General features: G+C 38.7%; 1 protein-coding gene across 11 annotated transcripts in view; it reads right to left on the reverse strand.

Annotated features, from left to right (window-relative positions):
* Ptpn4 (protein tyrosine phosphatase non-receptor type 4) overlaps positions 1 to 23,288 on the reverse strand; it is a 196,340-nt gene that overhangs the window by 19,992 nt on the left and 153,060 nt on the right. For all 11 annotated transcript variants that reach the window (XM_076547241.1, XM_076547240.1, XM_042257998.2 and 8 more), the window contains 7 exons: positions 19,181 to 19,337; positions 16,397 to 16,563; positions 14,598 to 14,688; positions 14,350 to 14,411; positions 10,095 to 10,241; positions 8,382 to 8,510; positions 5,098 to 5,246 (listed from right to left, as the gene is read on the reverse strand). In XM_076547241.1, coding sequence (XP_076403356.1) covers positions 5,098 to 5,246; positions 8,382 to 8,510; positions 10,095 to 10,241; positions 14,350 to 14,411; positions 14,598 to 14,688; positions 16,397 to 16,563; positions 19,181 to 19,337 — 902 coding nt within the window. The remainder of the gene's footprint in view (positions 1 to 5,097; positions 5,247 to 8,381; positions 8,511 to 10,094; positions 10,242 to 14,349; positions 14,412 to 14,597; positions 14,689 to 16,396; positions 16,564 to 19,180; positions 19,338 to 23,288) is intronic.

The raw sequence follows: 23,288 nt of genomic DNA on the forward strand, positions 1-23,288 counted from the left end.
GAGTGAGAAATATGAATCTAGTTTCATTCTTTTACAAGTAGACATCCAGTTTTTCCAGCACCATGTATTGAGGAGGTTGTCTTTTCTCTAATATATGTGTGGCTGGTTACTTTTTATCAGTTCAATAGGAACCAGAGTCACCTAGGAAGAAACTTCAATTGAGGAACTGCCTCCACTGGACTGGCCTGTGGGCATGTGTTGAGGGGTACGTTTTCTTAATTGCTGATTAAGAAATTGTGAGCAGTGTCCTTGGCAGGGGTACCCAGGCTATGTAACCAAAGTCGGTGAGCAAGTCAGTAGATGCAAGGGAGTGCCCACTGCGGTAGTTCTTCAGTTTCTGCCTCTAGGGTTCTGCTGTGGGTCCTGACCCGGCTTTCTTCCATGATGGAAAGTCAACTATTAAGGTAAAGCTTTTCCTTCCCAAGTTGCTTTTGGTCAGTGTTTTATCACAGCAGAAAATTAAAATAGGGCAGAAACTGGTACTAAGTCTGAGGCCTTGCTGTGATAGGCCTATGTAGCTTTTATGCTTTGGGATATTTTATGGGAGAAAGGTGGAAAATTTGGAGCTTTGACCTGGAAAAGTCATTGAGTATTTGGAGCTTAATGAGTTGTTGGAAGATAATGCTAAGAGCAACAAAGATGATGGAGGCCTGACTTACAAAGTTTCAGAGGGAATTGGAGTCTCTCAAAAGCAGCCGATCAGAGCTGTTTATATGATATTTTTGAATTAAGAATTGGCTGTTTCAGCCAGGTTGTGGAGGCACATGCCTTTAATCCCAGCACTCGGGAGGCAGAGCCAGGCGGATCTCTGTGAGTCCGAGGCCAGCCTGGGCTACAGAGTGAGTTCCAGGAAAGGCACAAAGCTACACAGAGAAACCCTGTCTCAAAAAAAAAAAAAAAAAAAAAAAAAAAAGAATTGGCTGTTTCTTGTCAGCTGGGGCTGAAGAATAATTTGTGATTAACAAGAGACCAATATTACCAAAGAAAAAAGTATGTCTCAATCTTGTAAAATGGTAGAAGTAACTGGTCTCCATGTCTGTTTCATGCCAGTATTCCACTGGTTTTGCCACTATAGCAATATAGTATAACTTGAGATCAGGTATTGTGATGCACTCTGCTTATGATGTGGGTGGGTGGGTGTGCTATTTGGGTCATGTGAGTTTTAGGATCATCTGCTCCAGTTCTGTGGAGAAGGTCACTACAATTTTGACCAGGATTATGTTCAGTCTGTAAGTTACTTTTAGCAGCACAGACATTTTTACAATTACTCTGGCACTCCATGAGTATGGGAGGTCTGTTCAACTTTCAGGGTCTTCAATCACTTTCTTCAGTATTTAAATAGTTTTATTGGAATAGCCTTTAATGTCCTTAATTATGTTTATTGTAAGGTCTTTTATTTATTGAAGCTTTTGTCAATGGAACTCCCCCACCCTGAATTCTTTGTTGACAAATTTGTTACTGATATATATGAAAGCTACCTAGTTTTTGTATGCTCTTTTTTTTTTTTTTTTTAAATCCTGTTACTTTACTAAGTGTTTTTCAGAGCTAAATTTTTCATGGAATCTTTAAGGTCTCTCAAAAATCGGATCATGTGACCAGAAATTAGGGCTAATCTAACTTTTTCCCTTCATTATTTCTATCTTTTTTGTTCTCTTGTCTCATTAGTCTAGCTAAGATTTTGAGATTATACTGGACCAAGTATAAAGCGCTATACTGACTATGTGAGTTGTTCCTGACTAGAGGAAATGTGTTCAGGTTTCCTGCAGTTAGTATAATGTTGGCTCTAGGTGTGTTGTAGTTAGTCGTTATTATGTTGGGGTCACGCTTCTTCTGTCTTTGCTTTCTTCATCTGTCTTCTTCTCTTCCCTTTTCTTTCCCTTCAGCCTCCCTTTGCTGGTTGTTGTTGTGACTGGTTAGACTAATGTTGCTCTTTTCCCTTTCCCTATCTGCATTAGGAATTTCACTGTCTTACTATGTTGAACATGGTATGATGGGTTTAGGTATCCTTTGTTCATTTAGTCCTCTCATGAAACTTACTCTTTGCTGTGTTCTCTTGATTGAATCTATCTTTCCTACTCCCCTGTTCTTAGGATTCCTTTAAGTATCTTTTGCAATGCTGACTTAGTGGTCAAAAACTGTTTTAGTGCTGAAATGTCCTTATTTCTGTTCATATTAAAAGGTAGCTTTGTTGGATATAGCAGTTTTATTGGTTATTCACTTTCAGGGATTGAAATACAGCATTCTATGCTTTTCTGGCTCTTAAAATTTCTGTTGCAAGGTCTGGTGTGCTTGCCCCCTCCCCACTCTGCCCCAAACAATTTACTATCTCAACCATGGTTTTCAGATTTATTTATTTTGAGGTATATGTGTATGTATTATGTGTGTGCATCACATGCATTCCTGGCCCAAGGAAGTCAGAAGGCGGCATCAAATCCTCTGGAACTAGGCTTATCGACAGTTATGAGCCACTGCGTGGGCGCTGGGAATCAAATCTAGGCCTTCTGCAAGAGCAGCCGGTATTCTTAACTGTTGAGCCATCTCTCCAGTTCCTAGGTTTGCCTTTATAAGTGAGTTGCTGGTTTTTGTTTTTGTTTTTTTTTTTTACCTATAGTTTGCTTTATTTTCTTTGAGAAAGGCTCACTATGTTGTCCCGGCTGGCCTTAAACTCACAAAGATCCCCGTGTCTATATCTGTACCTACTATGCTCTCTTAGAGTTTTTTTTAATATTGTTGTTTGTTTTATATTTTGGCATTTTGAGTACATTGTACCATGGAGAGGTTCTTCCCTTGTCATGCTATTTGGGGTTCTAAATACCTCTTGGGCTTCGATGTTTATTTCTTCCCTAGATTTGGAAAACTGCTAGACTTTCATTGAATACACGTTCTAGACCATTAGCTGTTATGTTGACTCCTTCCACCCCAGGGACTCCTAGGTTCTGTCTCTAGACCACATCTTACGGGTTGGAAAGCCGTGGTTGTGCCTTTCTGCTCACTTTCTTTCAGGCCATCATGTTTGTAGAGCACTCTTCACATTTGTCCACAACCCTGCTCTTCTTGTATTGCTGTTGCTTCGTCTAGGCTGTGGGTGAGGCTTTCTGCATTCACTATCCTCTTGACACATTTGCTCTACTGAGTTTTTCATTTTCACCAGGTCTGTTTGTTTGATTAACCTCAACTTCTTAGATGAATTCCTCAGTCATGTGCACATTAACTTTTCCATCCACTTTGCTTACTTTCTCCTGTGTTGACAGCTTTCTTCCCAAGTCCTGATATCAAATCCTTAGTTCATTCATCTGTTTATATAGGAAAACATTTGAATTCACCCAACTTTTTTTTGTTGTTTTTGTTTTTTCGAGGCAGGTAACATTACTGGCTGTCCTGGAACTCAATTTGTAGACCAGATTGGTCTTGAACTCACTGAGATCTGCCTGCCTCTGCCTCCTAAGGGCTGTGATTAAAGACGTATGTCACCAATGCCCAGCAAATTCACCCACCATTTTCTCTGTCTTAGTATTTTTGAATTCAGTAATGGAGGAGTATTTCTATGTCCTAATTGGTGCTTCCATTGGTGTGGATTTTTATTCCAGTTTTCTTTGGGGGTCTGCTTAGTGAGCAGCCTACTTTTGCAGGCTAGACCCCCAATACCACTAAGGGAGATGGAAACAAATTGGTTTATCAATAGTAACACCACACTATATGTTGTACAGTTAAAATTGACAAAAGCCCAGCTGGGCAGTAGTGGCGCATGCATTTAATATAGCACTCAGGAGGCTGGGGCAGGCAGATCTCTGAGTTCAAGGCCAGCCTGGTCTAGACAGCAAGTTCTAGGACAGCCATTGCTATACAGAGAAACCTTGTCTCAAAAAACAAAAACAAACAAACAAAATTGATCAAAGCCTATAATATACCATCAATGACCAAAGAAGAGAAAATGGCAAAACTAATGGAAAGTATACTATGAAGTAAAAAATTATTTAGAGCAAACATGGAAATAGTAATGAATGAGATGAAGGAAAAAGCCAGGAAAGGAGAGAAAACAGATGCAAAAAAAAAAAAAAGTTAAATAAAAGGAAAAAGAAGAGTAAAGACAAGTTATAAAAGGGGAGATGAAAAAACAGAAGATTAAAATCAAGAAAAAAAAAGCTTACTGAATAATGAAAAACATAAACAGATAGACCTAAGAAAGGGAATTAAAAAATAAAAACATAAAAGTTTTATTTATTTATTTGTTTTTTAAGGCAGGGATGGTAGTACACATGTAAACCCCAGAACTGGGGAAGTGGAGACAGTAACATAAAGTTAAAAATAGCACCAAAAATACAGTAGCGAAAAAAAATCTAGAGAAAGCCTATGGGCAAAAAAAAAAAAAAAAAAAAAAAAAAAAAAAAAAAAAAAAAAAGAAGAAGAAGCCGGGCGGTGATGGCGCATGCCTTTAATCCCAGCACTTGGGAGGCAGAGCCAGGAGGATCTCTGTGAGTTCGAGGCCAGCCTGGTCTACCAAGTGAGTTCCAGGAAAGGCGCAAAGCTACATGGAGAAACCCTGTCTCGAAAAATCAAAAAAAGAAAAAAAAAAAAAAAAGAAAGAAAGAAAGAAAGAAAGAAAGAAAAAGAAAAAAAGATGACCAGTTGGATCTGATACTTTCCATAGTGGTTAAGCTCCAGAGGCCCACAGGCTATCTAAGTTCACTTTATTAGCTCCCCTTGTTTGTGTGCTAGGGGCCTCTGCTGGCCACACTTAGTCTCGCAGTCTAAAACTGAACACTACATGCCTGCTTTTACAAATAACAGTTTTGAATATCTTGTTATACCAACACAAACACATGAAGATAAAGGAAGTATTTCATCAGCTCTAAGTTACAATCAATTGTAAGACAATTCCAATTTCAGAGATATTAAAATAGGAAAAGAACTAAAAAACAGCTATTTTTTCCCTTTCCATCATTTCTAACACGGTTATATTCGAATATTTCCTTTGTCTCCCACCGTCAGAGCAGACTCTGGCTCTAAATACCACAGTATTAATGACATAAAAGGCCAAGTACAGTACGTGCTCCCAGCAGCCCGTCAGTCACTTCCTAAGGACAGGAAATCAAGTACCTGCAATGAACAACAACCGGCTCTTCCTTCCCAGCCCTCTTCTTCCGGACGTGACAAACGAAGTCCAGAAAGTCACTGGAGTCGTCAGGTACTCCGTGGTCAGGCCAGGCTGTGTACTGGATCTGAGTGAGTTGACGACTCTCATTTTTCTAAATGAAAATGAAAAGGTACACATTTTGACATAAGAATTCCATGCCATTTTACTTTTAGAAGGAAAACAAAAACCACCTTCCTTTTCCCTCTTGCCATAGTGTATAAACTCACTAAAATCCAATATTTCAAAGAAATAGTTGTATCCTTTTGAGGACTAGTAATTTATATATATATAAAGAACAATATATATATATTGTTCTTCAAGACAGGGTTTCTCTGTGTAATAGCCTGGCTGTCCTGGAACTCGCTTTGTATACCAGGCTGCCCTCGAACTCACAAAAGATCCACCTGCCTCTGCCTCCTGAGTGCTCGCCACCACCGCCTGTCATATTACTACACTTTTCTAACTCAGCTTCTGTATCTATAAAGAATTTTGAACACGGCAGTCAAATCAACAGGCAGAAATAAATTCAGGTCAGAGAACTACTTAAAGGGTTACCTAAAGAGATTCCAGGTGAGCAAAGACGGGAAAGTAAAAACCTTTGTGTGAGTATGAATTAAAAAAATGAGATAATCTTTACGTGAGACAAGTGCAATTATCAAGACTAGAGGGGGAAGTCCCAGGAGAGTAAAATGGCTCAGCAGTTAAGATGCTTGTGGCCAAGAATGGCAAGCTAAGTCCAAACCCTGGGACTCCTGTGGTGGAAAAGATTCCAGATGCTAAAAGTTGTCTGCCCTCCCCGGGTGCATCACGACAAAAGCACAAGCACTTGCACACACACGTGTGATACATTTTTAAATAAAAACTCCCAATACACATAGATTAGAAATGAGATGTAATAAAAACACCAAGTTGAGAAAGGATTAATTCTACTTGGTGAGGGAGGAAGCAATGGTAGATGGAACTAATTAAGAACCTTGGCTCAAATCTCGACTCTGCCAGTTACAGCATTTAAGATTTCAGAGCTTCCTTCATTCATGTGAAAAATGACATGACATCTACTGCTCCACAGGACCATCTTTAGGTTGACAAGGCTTTATGAAAAGACTAAATACAATCGAACTATTTATTTGAGCTAAGTATTCGAACACTTTCAAACATGTAACTATCATTCAGCATACTTCAATCTGGGGGTGCCATTTCCATTCAAGGGAGAACACGGAAGTAAAAGTTAATCAAGACTTGGGAGTAGTACCTACCTGTCTGTTGTCTAGCAATGTATGTGCATTTATACTTGTAGAAAATCTCTTTTGTCGATTATATTTGGCTCAAATTTTAAAATTAATTTATCTTTGCAAGTTCTAAGGTACTCAGCATATACAAATAAAAATGCCATGGCTAATTATAGATAGACTCTAAAAAAAGGCCATTGAAGATAGAAATCATTACACACACACACACACACACACACACACACACACACACACACACACACCTCCCTCTCTCCCTCCCTCTTGGTTAAGGTGAAAATGAAGAACTATCTTAATGGTTCAGCCTACATACGGATCACACATGATGCCACCAAACACGTAACTGACTCTTATTTGAATGGACTGTCACTTTCCCCCTAACTTTGGCTTCCCTCAGTGTCAGCTTCCTGCTTCCTTCCTTCTATTGTGAGACAGGCTCTACCTCACTTGTCACCATCACACCCTTGGAGGAGAGGTGCTTCCCACGTTCAAGGGCTTAACTGCTGATGGAAAAGGCAGGGCCGTCACGGCTTGTGCTGCAGTTATTCTGTCTTTTGGCCCTTTAGAATGACAGGCAGTGTTGCTGGGTTGTGGTGGTGCAAACATTTAACTCCAGCACTTGGGAGGAGAGGCAGCCAGTTTCTGGCCAGCCAGGTCTATGTAGTAATACCCTGTTCCAAAAACAAAGTGACACAAAATGATGGGCAGCTGTCAGGGAAAGAAGGAATTACGGGCAGTGAATCTGAGGCAGACCATCTCTAGAGCCTGCCAGGACTACCAGCATGATGTCCTTCCCATACATATTCCAACCAGGGGGCCAAGCCGGGACTCGTCAATCAGGGTCTGCTTTTGGCACTGGAAGCCAAGAGGAATGACCGTGGCAGAACTAAGAAGAGCTGGCGGTCAGAAAGCTGCAATGGGTTCACTGTCAAAGGCCCTGCCTGCGACCTCTTCTTCCCACATCACCCAGACTATCGTGATGTCGCTCTGCTCTACCACTGGGAAAAGTGAAAACAACTTGACATCTTTCAATGGCTTTACCTATTGCCCCAGACAAATCCAAATACTTTCCTAATACTGACTGCACTACATATTTTTTTTTTTTTTTGGTTTTTTTGAGACAGGGTTTCTCTGTGTAGCTTTGCCCCTTTCCTGCAACTCACTTTGTAGACCAGGCTGGCCTCGAACTCACAGAGATCCGCCTGGCTCTGCCTCCCGAGTGCTGGGATTAAAGGCGTGCGCCACCACCGCCCAGCTTACATATTTTTTTTTTTTTAAGATTTATCTAATTTATTAAACAGTATTCTTTCTGCAAGTTTGCCTGTACGTCAGAAGAGGGAATCAGCTCTCATTACAGACAGTTGTGAGCCACCATGTGATTGTTGGGAATTGAACTCATGACCTCTGGAAGCGCAGTCAGTGCTCTTAACCTCTGAGCCATCTCTCCAGCCTCATGCACTAAAATTTTTTTATAAGCAAATGTTATGAATACGCAAACTAGTAACAGTAATAATAATATTTGCCAAAATCCCAATTAACTGATTATCACATTTACCACTAGAAGTGGAAAATACATTTATGATAATACAGAAGAGTAATATTTGTATAATTCCAAATTACCCCATTAAAGCAAACAGATGATACTTACTTTATGTGTGTATGTATCTATGTGAATGTGTGAAGAATCATTCCTTTAGAGTAGGGTCTCTCCCTGAACCTGGCCCTTTATGATGGAACCCAGAAAGCCCATGGGTCCTTCTGTCTGATTTCTCAGAGCTGGGGTTACCGGCACTTGCAGTTATGCCCAGCTTGTGATGTCAGCGCTGGAATCTGAACTCTGGTCCTGAAGACTGTGCAGCAAGTGTTCTTACTGCTGGACCGTTTTTCTAACCAACAGTTGAGTAATTCTTGTTTCCTGGTATCTATTACTCAAGCTAAAAACTTTTGGTTTTCAAAATCTTTATATCAGTTCTTCTGAACAGACACTCTTGACTTCTTACCTCTTGGTTAAACAGTGTCATCTTCCTGAAGATATAGGCAGGATTTCCTTCCTCAGAGTGGCAGGTGACTTGATAGCATCCATAGGATGAGCTTCCTGTGGGTTCTGGCCAATACTGGTGACATTTAACCTGATTATCAACAGGATTGAATACCCAAAAATACATTTTTAGGTGTAGGAATTTAAATTCTCCAACTTTCCAAGTATTTAAATTTTTAAGAACTTCCAAATTTACAGAAAATACACCTTTCACTTAGATCTTCCAACTACTAATGTTTTAATGTGTGCGTTTGATATTGTATGAATGTGTGTGCACATATATGAGTGTGCATGTACACACATGTAGCACAGTTGTCAATGTTGGGTGTCCTCCATCACTCTGTAACTTTTCTGGAGAAAGGGTCTGTCACTGTACTTGGAGTGCATCCAATTTGGCTAGATGAGCTGGTTGGACAATGAGCTCAGGGATCTGTCTTTGCCCTGCCCCTCCAGCTCTAGGGCTACAAATACACCTATCGTACCTAACTGTTCCATGGGGGCCGGAGATCTGAACTCAGGTCCCCATGCTTGCATGGCAGGCAGTTTACAGACTTAGCCATCTTGCCCAGTCATTATTCACATTTCTACAATCCTGTTTGGCTTTATTCTGATAGAGTTTTACCACAGGTGTGTGGGCACATGTGTGGTCTGTACTACATAATCCCAGCCTGATTATTATATAGCTCACCCATTTAAAGTGCAATTGCTTTTAGTGCACTTCAAAGAACTGTGCAACCATTACGCTCACCACTTTTAGAACATTTTCACTATACCCTAAACTACCCCCATACTTATTAGTAGTTGCTGTGCACTCTATTCCATTCCATCCTTTCTCAAACATGGACTTAGGCATCTACTAATCTACTTTTTATACTTATGGAACAGCCAATCCTGGATGTTTCATAAAAGTAGAATCATACAATAATTTTTGTTGTTAGAACTTTTCACTTAGTATAATGTTCTCCAGGCTCACCCAAATTCTAGTAACAATACTTCAGTTATTTCTATTACCAAATAGTCTTCAGTAATTTGAACATATTACATTTGATTTAGAGTATGTGAATCTCCATTTCATGGCTAATGTTGGGAAGGCATGGACGTATCTTCAATTCCTTGAGTATATGTAGTACTGAAATTGATGACTTACAGAAATACCATGTCTCACTTTTCCAGTCTGTAAGCAGAGCAGTGCTGCATTTTCTACACTCTCTCACCAACACTTGTCATTATCTGGCTCCCTTTAATTCTAATCAGTGTACTGTATATAAAGTAGCGTCTCGCTGTGATTTCGATTTACATTTACCTTTTGATATCCAATTATCTTCTTACGTGCTTAACAGATATTAGTGTATCATCTTAGGCAACTGTCTATTTAGATCCTTTAACACGTTTTTAAATGATCTTGTCATTTAACTGTTAAACTGTAAGGAATCTTTACATATTCCATAAACAGGCCTCTTGGATATACATGATTTTAAACAAATACAATGATAAGAAATGTAACATTTATATCACAAGTATGGTGTTAGGCGCAGTCTGAAGTATTTAGCTATAATAATTCAAATCATGGAACCATAAGAGAAGAGTAAAGGCTACAAAAGAGTATTCTGAGTCCATAAACACAATGTAATTTGAAAAGAGCCCAAGTAATGGGTCAGATTCAACTACAGCTTACTCTGCCACGTTCAACTTGTGTGGTCAACATCACAACCATGGAGGAGCCTTGTTCCCAAGTCATTTGCCAAAAATCTTTACAAGTGTGCGGTAATGGCCCTTGACAAGCAATGTACTGGTTTATAATACTTGAAGAAGGAATTTCCATCTAAAAAGAAAAAGATATTAAAATTTTTGCATTTTGACTTTTCCTATGATTGGGAAGATGAGAACCATCCATTAATGTTAAACTGAACATAACTTATTTCAATAAACTGATTAATACAATAATCCTCATTAATAATTTCATCTGTAAAAGAAATTTCCTGGCAATGTCCAAAGTCATACATATTCATCATTCAATTGTTGGAAAGAGTAATATAAAAACACATTTTTTTCCAAAACACTACTTTTTATTGGAGACAAAGTCTCACAATGTAGCCCAGAATCCCAGATATTATAGGAATGTATGACCATATCTGGCACCACTGTGGCTTAAAGGATAGTTTCACAGAGAAACTTGTTTTAGAGGCAGAGGGTCTGCAAAGAATTTTTTAAAAAGTATCTATAAATAGTTTATTGGTAAATTTCCTAAGGAAAAAATAATGCATTTTAGCTGAATTATATTCATAAAACAATGTGAAGAGCTATTAGAATAATGTTTAAAATTATTTATAGAATGAAATAAGACAAAAAATATTGGAGAATCACAATTGAACTACATTTGAGGTTGATTTTAACAAGGTGATATCTACACATAGCAATTCAGAGAATACCAAACGTTGTATACTTGAAGTCTCCCTCTCAAACCACCTTCCAGTTATTATCAGAGGGTAATTTGTTTTTCTAGTTTCTAGTACCTCTTTCACATAGACAGACTGTACACAACAACTATTTTCCTATTTTTCTGTAAAACTTTTTTTAAAATGATAGCACAGTATATATGGTCCTATTGTTTGAAAGATAATGCCAAAATTAGTACCTAAATTTCTTTCTTTTAACAGCCCTTTTAAAAAAAAGCCTGTAATTTATTTAAAAGACATTTAAGGCATAATTTAAGACATAAAAAAACATTAATAATGTTTGTTAGCAGTAGCAAGGTTAAACTGAATACTTCTCTAATCTTGACATTTTTAGCAAATGTGAAAATAGGCCTATCTATAAGGGCAACAGAAAGAAATGAGAATACTGGATCAAAAGGTATGCAGATTTCTGATTCTGACAATACCATACTGCTCTTCAGAGCATTTTTACCAACCTACACTTCAACCAAAAACACTCAGGAATGTATTTCCATTGATATTTGCTAATATTAATATATCTATAATCCTTTATCTATAGTTCTTTTTTTTTTTTTTTTTTTGTTTGTTTGTTTGTTTGTTTTTTGTTTTTTTGAGACAGGGTTTCTCTGTGTAGCTTTGCGCCTTTCCTGGGACTCACTTGGTAGCCCAGGCTGGCCTCGAACTCACAGAGATCCGCCTGGCTCTGCCTCCCGAGTGCTAGGATTAAAGGCGTGCGCCACCACCGCCCGGCCCTTTATCTATAGTTCTAAGAATACCAATAGTCTGACATGCAAAACTGCTTTTGGTGTTTGAAACCATGTCTTGACTTGAAGGCATTTTAAACTTGACCTCACTTGAAAGCATTTGACAGCAAAATCTGACTTTGATTGACCTAAAAGTTATTCTGACTCAGAATATTTATATAATATCAATATAATAATTACAGGGTTCTTAAACTATAGTCTGCTAGGGACATTATTTCCTATAGCATTGGTACAGGGACTGAAAATTATCCCCCCCCCCCCCCCCGGAGCTGAGGACCGAACCCAGGGCCTTGCGCTTGCTAGGCAAGTGCTACCACTGAGCTAAATTCCCAACCCCGAATATTCTTTAAAAAAAAAAAAAAAAAAAATCTAAAAACTTTGAGTCCCAAAGCATACTTGAACCTAAGGCTTCATATGAAGAACTGAACTTGCATATGTTATCATAAAATTTTGGTCTTTCACTTTCATAGGTAAATAATAATACTTCTATACAGTTTAAATTTGTACTTTGTTGTGAAAATCAAGTATACTTTAAGTGTGTTTGATATTATTTTTCTAAGTTTTATATTAGTATTGTGGCTTTGTTTTGAAATGTGCATTGGTGTTTTGCCTGCATGCATGTCTGTCTGTCTGTGTGAGGGTGTCAGATCCCCTGAAACTGAAGTTACAGACAGTTTTGAGCCACCATGTAGGTGCTGGAAATTGAACTCACGTCCTCTGGAAGAGCAGTCAGTGCTCTTAACCACTGAGCCATCGCTCTAGCTCCAGTTTTGCTTAAAAAAAAAAAAAGTCATTAGCTCCTCCAGCAGGAGGAGTTGTGTGTCATCTTGCATCACTCTCTTCCTGCTCCTTTGAGGAAGGGTCTCTCCTTGCACCTGGAGCTTGAGTCTAGAATTTTTTGATGGAAGCCAGCAAGCCCCAACAATCCTCCTAACTCTGATACCGCAGAAGCAGGGTTACAGGACACTCATCTTGTTATATGGGTGGCTGTTAGAATCTTAACTCTGGTCTTCATGGTCACACAGCAAGTTTAACTGCTTTGCCATCTCTCTACCCCATAATTGCTAAAGTTCCTATGTAACTTGAAAACAGGAGGAGCGCTTTGCTGGTCATTTGTAGGCATACTAGGAAAGCAAACAATTTGAGTCACTGGATAAGCATGTTTCCAGCTGACACCAAATAAGGCAACTCTGTTTTGTTCCCCTCTTAGACTGCCCACAAGCAGCTGCCAGTACTGTGCAGTAGCATATATTCACATTTCTGTGTTTATGGTGGGGAACTGCACCATTTACAATCACAATGAGGAAGTGCTGTCTAGTGTTCTGAGGTGCCAGAAGATCTCCATGATGATATTATTCCTCATGGAGAAAGTACAGATTAGCTTTCTTCAAGTATGAGTTACACTTCAATGCTGTTGGCTATGTGTTCAAAGTTAACAAATCAACAATGTCAATATTAAGTAAGTCTTTAAATGAAGTTAGGTATTGATTAACTGATGAAAATATGACTATATACTTATAAAAACCTAACTTTCTATTTACCCTAGAAATGATGATTCACTAATTCTCTAGTTCATCATTTGTACAAACTTTGTAGAAAGAATCTACGACTACCTCAAATAGTGAGAGGTACATAAAGTAATATATTTTGGCTAAAAAAAAAAATCTACAGGGTATCACTTAAATAATTAAATATTGGCCACTTGTTAACAGACTTTAAAGCTAGGTGACAGATACACAAGGGACTCTCTTTACTATTCTCTCTACTTTTATAGACATTGAAAATAGCCATGTAGTTTACAATATTCAATGTTGCTTACATTTTCTCTTCTGCCTTACATCCATTTTGTTTTAACTGAGACAGGGTGTCTTGCTTTGTAGTCCCATTAGTCATGAACTTGGCAGTCTTCTAACCCAGCCTCTCAAGTGCTGGGTTTACATGTGTGCTAACAAGGCCCAGTCTATGTGTAAGATTTTAACTGGACAGCATTTTAAAAATTCAGACTGTCATTTAATCTTAGTACTCTTTTTTTTTTTTGGTTTTTTGAGACAGGGTTTCTCTGTGTAGCTTTGCACCTTTCCTGGATCTCACTCTGTAGACCAGGCTGGCCTCGAACTCTGCCTGCCTCTGCCTCCTGAGTGCCAGGATTAAAGGCGTGAGCCACCACCGCCCGGTTAATCTTAGTACTCTTAAGTGTATCAAAATATAAAGATTTTCCCTTATCATCATTATTTTAGAGTTTTTGAGTGGGGGAGGTGAACAAGGACCCACCCTGAGGCCTTGGCGCCCTGACCTGGAGCTTTCTATGTGTTCAGGCTGGCACTGAACTCACAGAGAGCCTCCAGTCTTGCTTTCTAAATGCTGGGATTAAAGCCACCACACCTGGCTTAATTTTCTTTCTTTCTTTTCTTTTCTTTTTTTTTTTTTAGGTTTTCCAAGACAGGGTCTCTCTGTGTAGAATTGACTACCTGGAAACTTGTTCTGTAGACCAGGCTGGCCTTGAACTCAAGAGATCCAACTACCTTTGCCTCCTGAGTGCTGGGACTAAAAGCGTGTGCCACCACAAAATAGCCTTGCTTTACTTTTTAAAACATTAATTTGATAAAATATCCATATCTTCAAGTTTTAATATTCTATCAAAGTTAGACCTTCAATAAAAAGGAATTAACCTTAAAAATTACTACAATGGTTTCAATTATTTCAAATAACAAAAGCATAACAAAAAACTTACATTTATATAGTTTGCATTGATGTAGTCTTCATTACCTTTTAAGAGGACCCGTGTAGCATCATCTAAAAAATGTTAAAAGAAACAATGGATTCCTTTTTTGCTTTGATATTTCAGATTAAACCACCAAAGCCTGGCACATGCTAAGCACAATGCTCTACCACTGATCCACATTCTGGCCATAAAAATTTTTAATAAAGTTTTATTTAAAAGATTAAGCTTAATGATGGTAAGAATTAAAAGATACTCACAAGGCGAAATATCTCTGTATCTATTTTTGGAAATGTTCTGAGGTAATTTGGCACAAGACATTGTCATTCCAGGTTTTTTCCGATACAGTTGCTTTAAAAACAAACAAGCGAGAAACAGTCCAGTAAGTTATCAATAATTCTGTTGATTTTGCAGACTAGCTTCTATTCTAACAGGAAACACTGTTACCCCCAACACACTACGATACTCTCTGAAGGAGTAGAGTGCTAGCCCAGAACTGTATCAGTTCTGTAGCTCTTGACATGCATTATACATCTATGATACCCTGAAAAATCTGAAAACAATTTTGTTCATCAAAGTACCTGATATTTGAATAGCAAATCTGCAGAGAACACTTGGCTTTCTTTTAGTTTAGAAGGACTCACAATATAAAAACTGAGATTTTTTTTAAAAGAAAAAAAAGATACATGTCTTATATGCTTTATTATAAGCATTTACATATAACATATACTAGAAAACAACATATAATGATGGCCATTTTTTTAAACTCATGGGAAAATTTATAGTTTTAGTAAAGATAAACAAATTAAGTTCACTATGACAAGATACTGCCATCTACAAATGTGTTGAACTGAATTTATAAAATAACTAATCTGGATGTATACAGCTTGTGGGCCACAGGCTGGACATGTCTAGTTTAAATATAGACATTCAAAAGTCACTATATACTCACTAATCAAAATAAAGGTTAGCAGTGAAGAAGTATTCTTGTACTTCTGAGATAAGGATCTGAGGGGTTTTAAGACTGTTACAAACAAAACTAGAGAAAGGCTAAATGTGACTAAATATGAACTTGAAACACCAAAGTGATTTTCTTTAACTTGAGAGTGTTGTTTATTTTTTGAGATGAGGTCTTTACTACATGTAGCCTGGGATGCCCCGAAGCTCATAGAAAATCCACTGCTGTGGATGTGAGAACAGCAAATGATGTGTGCTGTCACACCTGACTTTGCTCAAGCTTTAAGTATACAATACACTACCTTTCATAAAAGACCTAGTAAATTACAGGGAAAACCATTTAAGATGTCTTTACTACTCTTTTAAATTTTGAGAGGGGTCTCACTCAATAGCTTAGGGTGGCCAGGAGCTCACTACTGTGGACTGACCTTGAAGTCATGAACATCTTCCTGCCTCAGGTTTGCAAATGACGAGTTTACAGGTATAAGCCACTATGCCTGGCTCTTATCCTTTTTTCAAAACGACATTTATTTATATAGGCATTGTTAGAATTCTGCCCTCACTCCAGCTATATGACTGCACATGCGCAGTTCAGGAGTTAAGCAAAGGGTCTTGAGTCTTACATCAGTGTGCGCTGGCGACTACGTGCGTGTGGCATGGTCAGACAGTCAGCATATGGATGATGTAGCTGCATAAGCTCGCTTCACTGGGAGCCCTTAAAAAGCCGGATGCAGACCTCACTCTCTCTCTCTGCCCTCCCCCATCTTTCTCTCTGTCCTCCATACATGTTCTTTCCCAGGCCTGGTCTTTTTGTCCCTGCTCCCCCCTCCTCCTAATAAAGCTCTCCGCTACTAAGCAACTGGGTTCTGTCGTGACAGTGACCTTTCCCCTGGTAACCAGCGCCACCATCAGAGCTGTTTATCATTCTTTTAGGCATAATTAGTATTATGGTAATAAATTAAAAAACTACATTTTAGAACTCAATGTCAACCAGTTCTAAGGCTATCATGTTACCTTATAAATCATAATACACAGTAGGTTAGGCTCTTACCACGCTCAAACTAATTAGCACATACTGATTTAATACAATGATATCACTTACATCAAACTGTGCCAGTACTGTTCCAGTGATAAGTCCCTCAGCTAGCTGGATCATTGACTCTCGCAGGGAATGGTCATCTTGATGGACACTATCTAATGGGGCTTTCTCAGGAATATACTGGAAGTCTGGCTCACTTTCTAATTTTTCTTCCACTACATCATATACAGCTAAAAGAAAACAAAAAAACATACACAAGAATCTTAATAGAATTCAGGAAGAAATTAGCAGTTATTTTCTATAGATTCAGTTATTAATAATTCCTCTGCATCGAACTGATGCCATTGTGTAGGAACCAAGGACGGCTGTGGAGTGGAAAGGCCAAATGGTCTGGGTATATTTGGTGAAAAGAAGGGTTCTTTAGCCATATGCTTAAAATGTGAAGAGACATTAAGAAAATGAGGCTGAACTGGAGAGGGTAAGAGGACTTGCTACTCTTGCAGAGGATTTGGGTTCAGTTCCCAGCATCCACATGGCAGCTCATAACCTCCCATTAATAAGTTCCAAGGGATAGATATCCTCTTCTGACATTCTTGGGGTCCGGTGCCCATGAGATGTGCGCGCGCACGTGCACACGCACGCACGCACAAATATATCTTTACAAAAAATAAAGAAAATGCGGCAGTGTTGAGCTGCAGATCTGAATAGACCTCCCCTTAATTTCTAGGACATGGGTCAATAGCACAAACAAAAGTCTGTACACTATTATATGTATGGATATGTTGGCTTTTATCATCTGATAAGTTACATGTAAAATGAACACAAAGCTAAACAAACTTGTTCCATCCTTTCTCCTTGACTTAGTCTCTACATACACTTCATCCTCTGTTAGTATAAGGAGAGTTCAGATTCCAGATGTTGGACCTATAAATGCCAGACCTACAACTTACCGTCACTTCTCCCTCTCAGCTCCATTTTAATGAAAATTTGATTTTTGTTGTCTTTACATGTATGGGTGTTTTGCTTGAATGTGTATATGTATACCGAGTACATGCCTGGTGCCTACAGATACTAGAAGAAGGCATCAGAGCCCTTGGAACTGGAGTTACAAACCATTGTGAGCCACCATGTGGATGCTGGAAACCAAACTCTAGTCCTTTGTAAAAGCAGCAAATGCTCCTAATTGCTGAGCCATCTCCAGCTCCTTAACTCCATTCTTCAGAATGGGCTCTATTAACACACTCATGAACGGTCCATCCATATGTAAGTGTGTCTATTCTCTGCAAATGACTGCCTCTTAGCCATTTTGCTGGATTAGGAAACATCATGTAACATACTTGGGATTAAAAAAAAAAAAAAGATGATAAATCCACATTGAAAATGAGCAGAGGTCTCAGTCTAGAATCCTTTTCAAGGTTTAGCTGGGTCCTCTTGGAATTTACAGTATGAAAGAAACAACCCAAATTACAAAAAGGCCTTTGCCATGATAGAAACTTCTGTTTATATTCTGGCTCTGTGCCCAACATGAACCTGTAGGCAGGTAATTGAATGTTTGAGAATATTTTCAACTATAAGCTGAGAGTAATTTACCTATCATGTTTGCTGGCTCTGATGAATAAGTGAGAACATTAGACAACAGCCTAGATAGAAAACTTTTCAATAGCTACTAATTGTTGTCACTGAGAGCTACAGGAGCTATTGAGAACAAAAAGGCAAAACTGAGAGATTGTTATTGTTCCCAACTTGAAGCTGTGACAGAAAACACATAGTATGAAGCTTAAACAAACGAATTCCTCAAAATGAACAATCTACTAATGCCTGTTTAATATTCTTAGAAAGCCAATTCTAGGATTATACATGGAGAAGAACACAAAATACAGAAGAGGAAAGAGAATGTCTGCTTTATCCAATTTTCTTTAAAATACATCTCACTGTGACATTCTCACACATGAACACAATGGATTTCAATCATATTCATTCCTACAATAATAACTATGCTCCTCTACATTTACACTTTTAAAATACAAGTCTGTGCATAAGTACATGTCTGCTGCTGTTCACATATCTGCTGGTGGACACAGCTTCCTGCCTAACAGGGCTACTGTGATAGTGCCACAGTGACTATAAATGCAATAATGCTAGTATGTCCAGATGAGGCTTTGACATGATTAGTCCGGAGGGCATCACCTACGGAAAATATAGTTAAAACTGCTTTGTTGTTGCTTTGACTATAGCTTGATATTGGAATTTTCTATAAGTAGAACAGATTTCCTCCCCCTATTCCTCCCAAGAGAGGGTTTCTCTGTGTAGCCCTGGCTGTCCTGGAACTCACCAAGAACACACAGAGATCCATCTGCCTCTGCCTCCTGAGTGCTAGGATTAAAAGTGCGTGCTCTCACCACCTGGTGGAGTTTACTTACTCATTAAACAAATATTCACTGACTACATACCACTACTACTAGAGTGGCTGAAGAGGAAAGCCACTTTAGGTATGGTAGAATAAGCAGAGAAAGCCTTCCTGAATGAAGCAAGAACGTGAGTTACATAAAAATCAAGACTTGTTTACTGAGCAGAGCACACAGCAAGTACACAGGCCTCAAGTATATCAGGTTGGTGGAGTTTTTGGAAAACAGTACGAAAGCCACTGGGCCAACAGAAGTGAACATACTATGAATGGGAGATAAGAGAACCAAGATTTTGGATTGTTTTCTCCAAGAATGATAGACGTCACTATCATCTGAATAAGAACTCACTTGACATGCTTAAAGAAGCCTCCTCTGGCTACCAGGTCCAGTAATAAACAGTAACAAATTATGACAAATACTCAGGGCTAAATGGAGGACTTACCATTAGGTCGAACTAAAAGCACAAGTTCCCCAGAATGTCTCTCACAGCTAGCTTTAATAAACAAGACTACTTGATCATGGGTATGTTCTGCAATGTCCCGACCATTGATCAGTACCACTTGATCTCCTTCATTCAATCGAGGGACACAGAGGTCAGCCTGCAATACATTGTAGAAAAATGTTCAGATATGCACATGGTATCCTGAAAATATGGAAATTTACTTCTTATAGACTATAGCAGGAGGACTACAACTACATATAGAAAAGCATCCATGCAAGGCTAGGAAGATGGCTCAGTCAGGCAAGTGCTTGCTAGGCATGCCTAAGGGCCTGACTTCCAATACCCAGAAAGTAGATGACCATCAATGCTGCAGTGAACCTGTAACCAGTACTGGGAAGACAGAGCAGAACCCCTGGAGCTTGATGGCTAGCCACTATGCCAATCAGGGAGCTCCAGGTTCAGTGAGAGACACCATCTCAAAAACTAAGGTGATAAGGTGGAAAGTGACTGAGGAACAGGTCAGCCTCTGGTTTACACACACACACACACACACACACACACACACACACACACACACACACACACATTCAACTATTTAAAAAGCAGAAATATTCTATTTTGTTTTACAGCTTCACTGAACGAATTCCTTCCTCATGGCAGATCATGTTCATAGAGATTCAGAAAAGATGTCAAAATTCATAGATACAAGCAGCCTTTACTTTTGTACTGTTTAAATATATACAATTTTAGTTCCCACAGCTTAAATAACAGTAGTTTCTAAATGACAAAATTTTAGTTTTCAGGACACACTGTGAATTACTGCATAAAGTTAATACTGTTAGTGCTTCAGTCCAAATGATTATCTCAAAATCAAGTACTGGGGCTGGAGAGATGGCTCATTGGTTAAGAGCACTGGCTGCTCTTCCAGAGACTCAGGTTCAATTTCCAGCACCCACACTGGGTGTGGTTACAGGAGTTAAAACCGCCTAAAGCCCTCTGTAACTCCAGTTCTAAGAGGGAGTCAGATGCCCTCTTCTGGCCTCCAGAGGTACTGCAGGCATGTACTACACAGACATACATGCAAGCAAAATATCCATACATATAAAATAAAAATGAATTTCAAAAAATTTCTTAAAAGACCAAGAAGGAACACATCACACTTGTCAGTTTGTGACCAAGAAGTAAAGAACACAGATGTGCTTCTCTTTGATTCTCAGTGGAAAAACCATACAATAGTCTAAAAGAGGAACCAGCCAGAAAAGATGAAAATGAAAGCTAAGTAAAGAAACAAAATATGATAGACCCCAGAAGTGACCTTTGACCTGAGAAGACAGGATGATGGAAATGTGAGTAATTCTGCTGTCTGGAGCTCTAAGTAATCAGTTATTTTCACAACACCAAGGTGTCAAAGAACAAAACACTGGAAGCAGATCCAAACATGAAGGATTATGATACTTTGCTAATATAAGGTAAGAGACTCATTCTGTAGTCTCAGTTTTATAACGTACTATTCAAACTACTTGAGATAAGGACTCATAAATAACTGAAACACTACTTTTCAATATTTCTGATGTTTTGGACTACCGAACACATTTCTTGTGTTCCTCAATATTTTTATAACAGCACAAAAGACTTTAATAGAAAATAGATCTAAAAGTCATGAAAACAGTGTAATTTTTCCAACTGGTTACCAGTCCATCGCATGATTTCACCTTGCATGGCCATCTTTACAGTTCTGTACTACTGCAATAAAGATTGCCTGAATACTGAGAAATATCACCCAGTAATTAAGATAAAGGACACAGGGGTAGAGAGAGAGCTTGGCAGTTAAGAGCACTGACAGCTCTTTCAGAAGACAGGGTTCAATTTCCAGCACCCACATGGCAGCTTACAACTGTCTGTAATGCCAGGATTCAACACCCTCACACAGACACACATGCAGGCAAAACACCATGCACATAAAATTTAAAAAAAAAATTAATTAAAAATATAAAAGAAATAAAAGAAACGGAAATATGAATTGTAGATCCACAAGAATATATAATAGAGATTCAGCTCTGTATTAAAGCTATACTTTGACTGGCCAAGGGTCTGTCAAAAGGCAAGCCATTTATTATGAATATTTGGTATTATCCAGCCTTTAAAATTTCAGCTGTCTTCAGCTATGAAATTCAAACATACCCAGACCATTTGGCAAAAGGGTAACTAACTCCCCTGCTGAGCCTAGGAGACAAGCTGGCTGAAGCTGCATAGCTTTGTTTCTTGTGCAAATGATGTCTTGAGGCCTAGTGGTTCTCTAGAGCAACAGACTGAGTACAAAAGAGGTTTGTACATATCAAGGTGGAAGGTAGAGCAACATTCCTGAGTGGGCAGAGAAGGGAAAAGAGAATTACACAGAGGTAAAGTAGATAGTAAGGCAGAACTCTTGTAGAGTTCATCAGTGCCAGGAGTAGAGAGCAAGTAGGGATGGAGGGAGAAGAAACAGAGGATGAAGATGAGGCAGGAAGCATAAGAGCTTAGTTGTTAGCAGGACTTTGAGGGAACAGTAAAAGAGAGGCAAAGAGGAACTGAATATCAGGATGGAACTGAAGCTATGTAGACAGGATTTCATCCCAGAGAAATAAAGTAGACGGATAAAGAACTTAGTGTAGCTAGATTTATTCTTGTCCTGAATGCCTGACGGAGCTGTAGCTGAGTAGATAAAGTTTTGTCTTAGAGGAATAAAGTGTACGGAGATTTTTTCCCTCAGATATCCCACTCGGGACATAGCATTATCCCCAGACCCCTGGGTACTCCATAATGACTAACATGCTCTATGGAAACATAGGAGACCAAGCATAAAGGTGGCAGGCAGGTAGTGAAAGAAAGGCTGAGACAAAGGGGAGGAGAAATGGATCCAACTTACTGAAACTTACTGCAAACAGTTTCATAATACTCAGCCAAGTAGTGTGACCAGTGTCAAGAACACTGCTGTAAAGATTAAGCTCATCCACTGCTTATGAGATGTGTAATCTTAGAGACCAACACTCTGAGAAATGCAACAAGGAGGTACTTATCCTGATTTATGTTCTAGAGTTGTGAAGATAAAAATGAGGTTAATTCAATCAAATGTTTTTAAATCTCAAATATTCAAATGTCAACCTTATTGTTTGTTTGTGAGGTTTTTCTTGGTGGCTATTTATTCAACGAAGTAGATGGCAAACGTCTACATAGTCCTTTATGTAGGGACATGCATCTATGTATCAGTTTGATTCTATGCTTTTAAAAGTGTGTGTTTAGGATACCCACAATGAAGCAGAATGGTTGCTACAGCACTGGGAGAAATGTTACTTCAACAGAAAGAGTTGTCCTATCATATTACTCTGTTGGGTAGTATTCTGACAGAAAAGAGGAAGTGGTCTATGTATTAGAGGATAGAAGTCTTCTATGAGTCTTTTATTATACCCATCTATCACTGATGGGAACTTTCTCATATTTAACCTGCCTTTTGTCAGATATCAGTTTTTATTTGCATTTCTTTCTGATCTGAAAAGTCAAAACACCTGCATATTAGATAAATTTCATAAAAGGAACAGACGTCGATTACAAAATTTCCATACAGAAAGAAAACAATTACTTTAATGTGAGTTATCTACTTCTGAGGTACCCAACACACAATTAAAAGAAAAAGACGGACATTAAAATGCTGAACTAGGTTGGCCAGGGGGTGGGAGAGACGGTAGGGTAGGGGGTTGGGGTGGTGGCTCAAGACTTTAATCTCAGCACTCGGGAGGCAGAAGCAGGCAAATTTCTGAGTTCAAGGCCAGCCTGGTCTACAGAGTGAGTTCTAGGACTCTGTCCTGGAAACCCTGTCTTGGAAAAGCAACAGAACAAGACAAAACTTATGTTTCCTCTAATCATCTTTTTAAAAAAGGTCACAGCATGGAAGACTGTGGTGATATCTAAATTAATGAAATAATTTAAAAATGAGTAAGTTCTACTGCTTCAATATGTTTTAAATGCAACCAACATTTCAAAAGCATAATTCTACACGCAGAAGGGAGTAAGTCACCAGCAATACATACACCTCCTAAGAGCAAAGCATGTTCGAAATCATGATTCAGATAAT

This window comes from Peromyscus maniculatus, chromosome 11, assembly GCF_049852395.1.
Source record: "Peromyscus maniculatus bairdii isolate BWxNUB_F1_BW_parent chromosome 11, HU_Pman_BW_mat_3.1, whole genome shotgun sequence".
Lineage (NCBI taxonomy): Eukaryota > Metazoa > Chordata > Mammalia > Rodentia > Cricetidae > Peromyscus > Peromyscus maniculatus.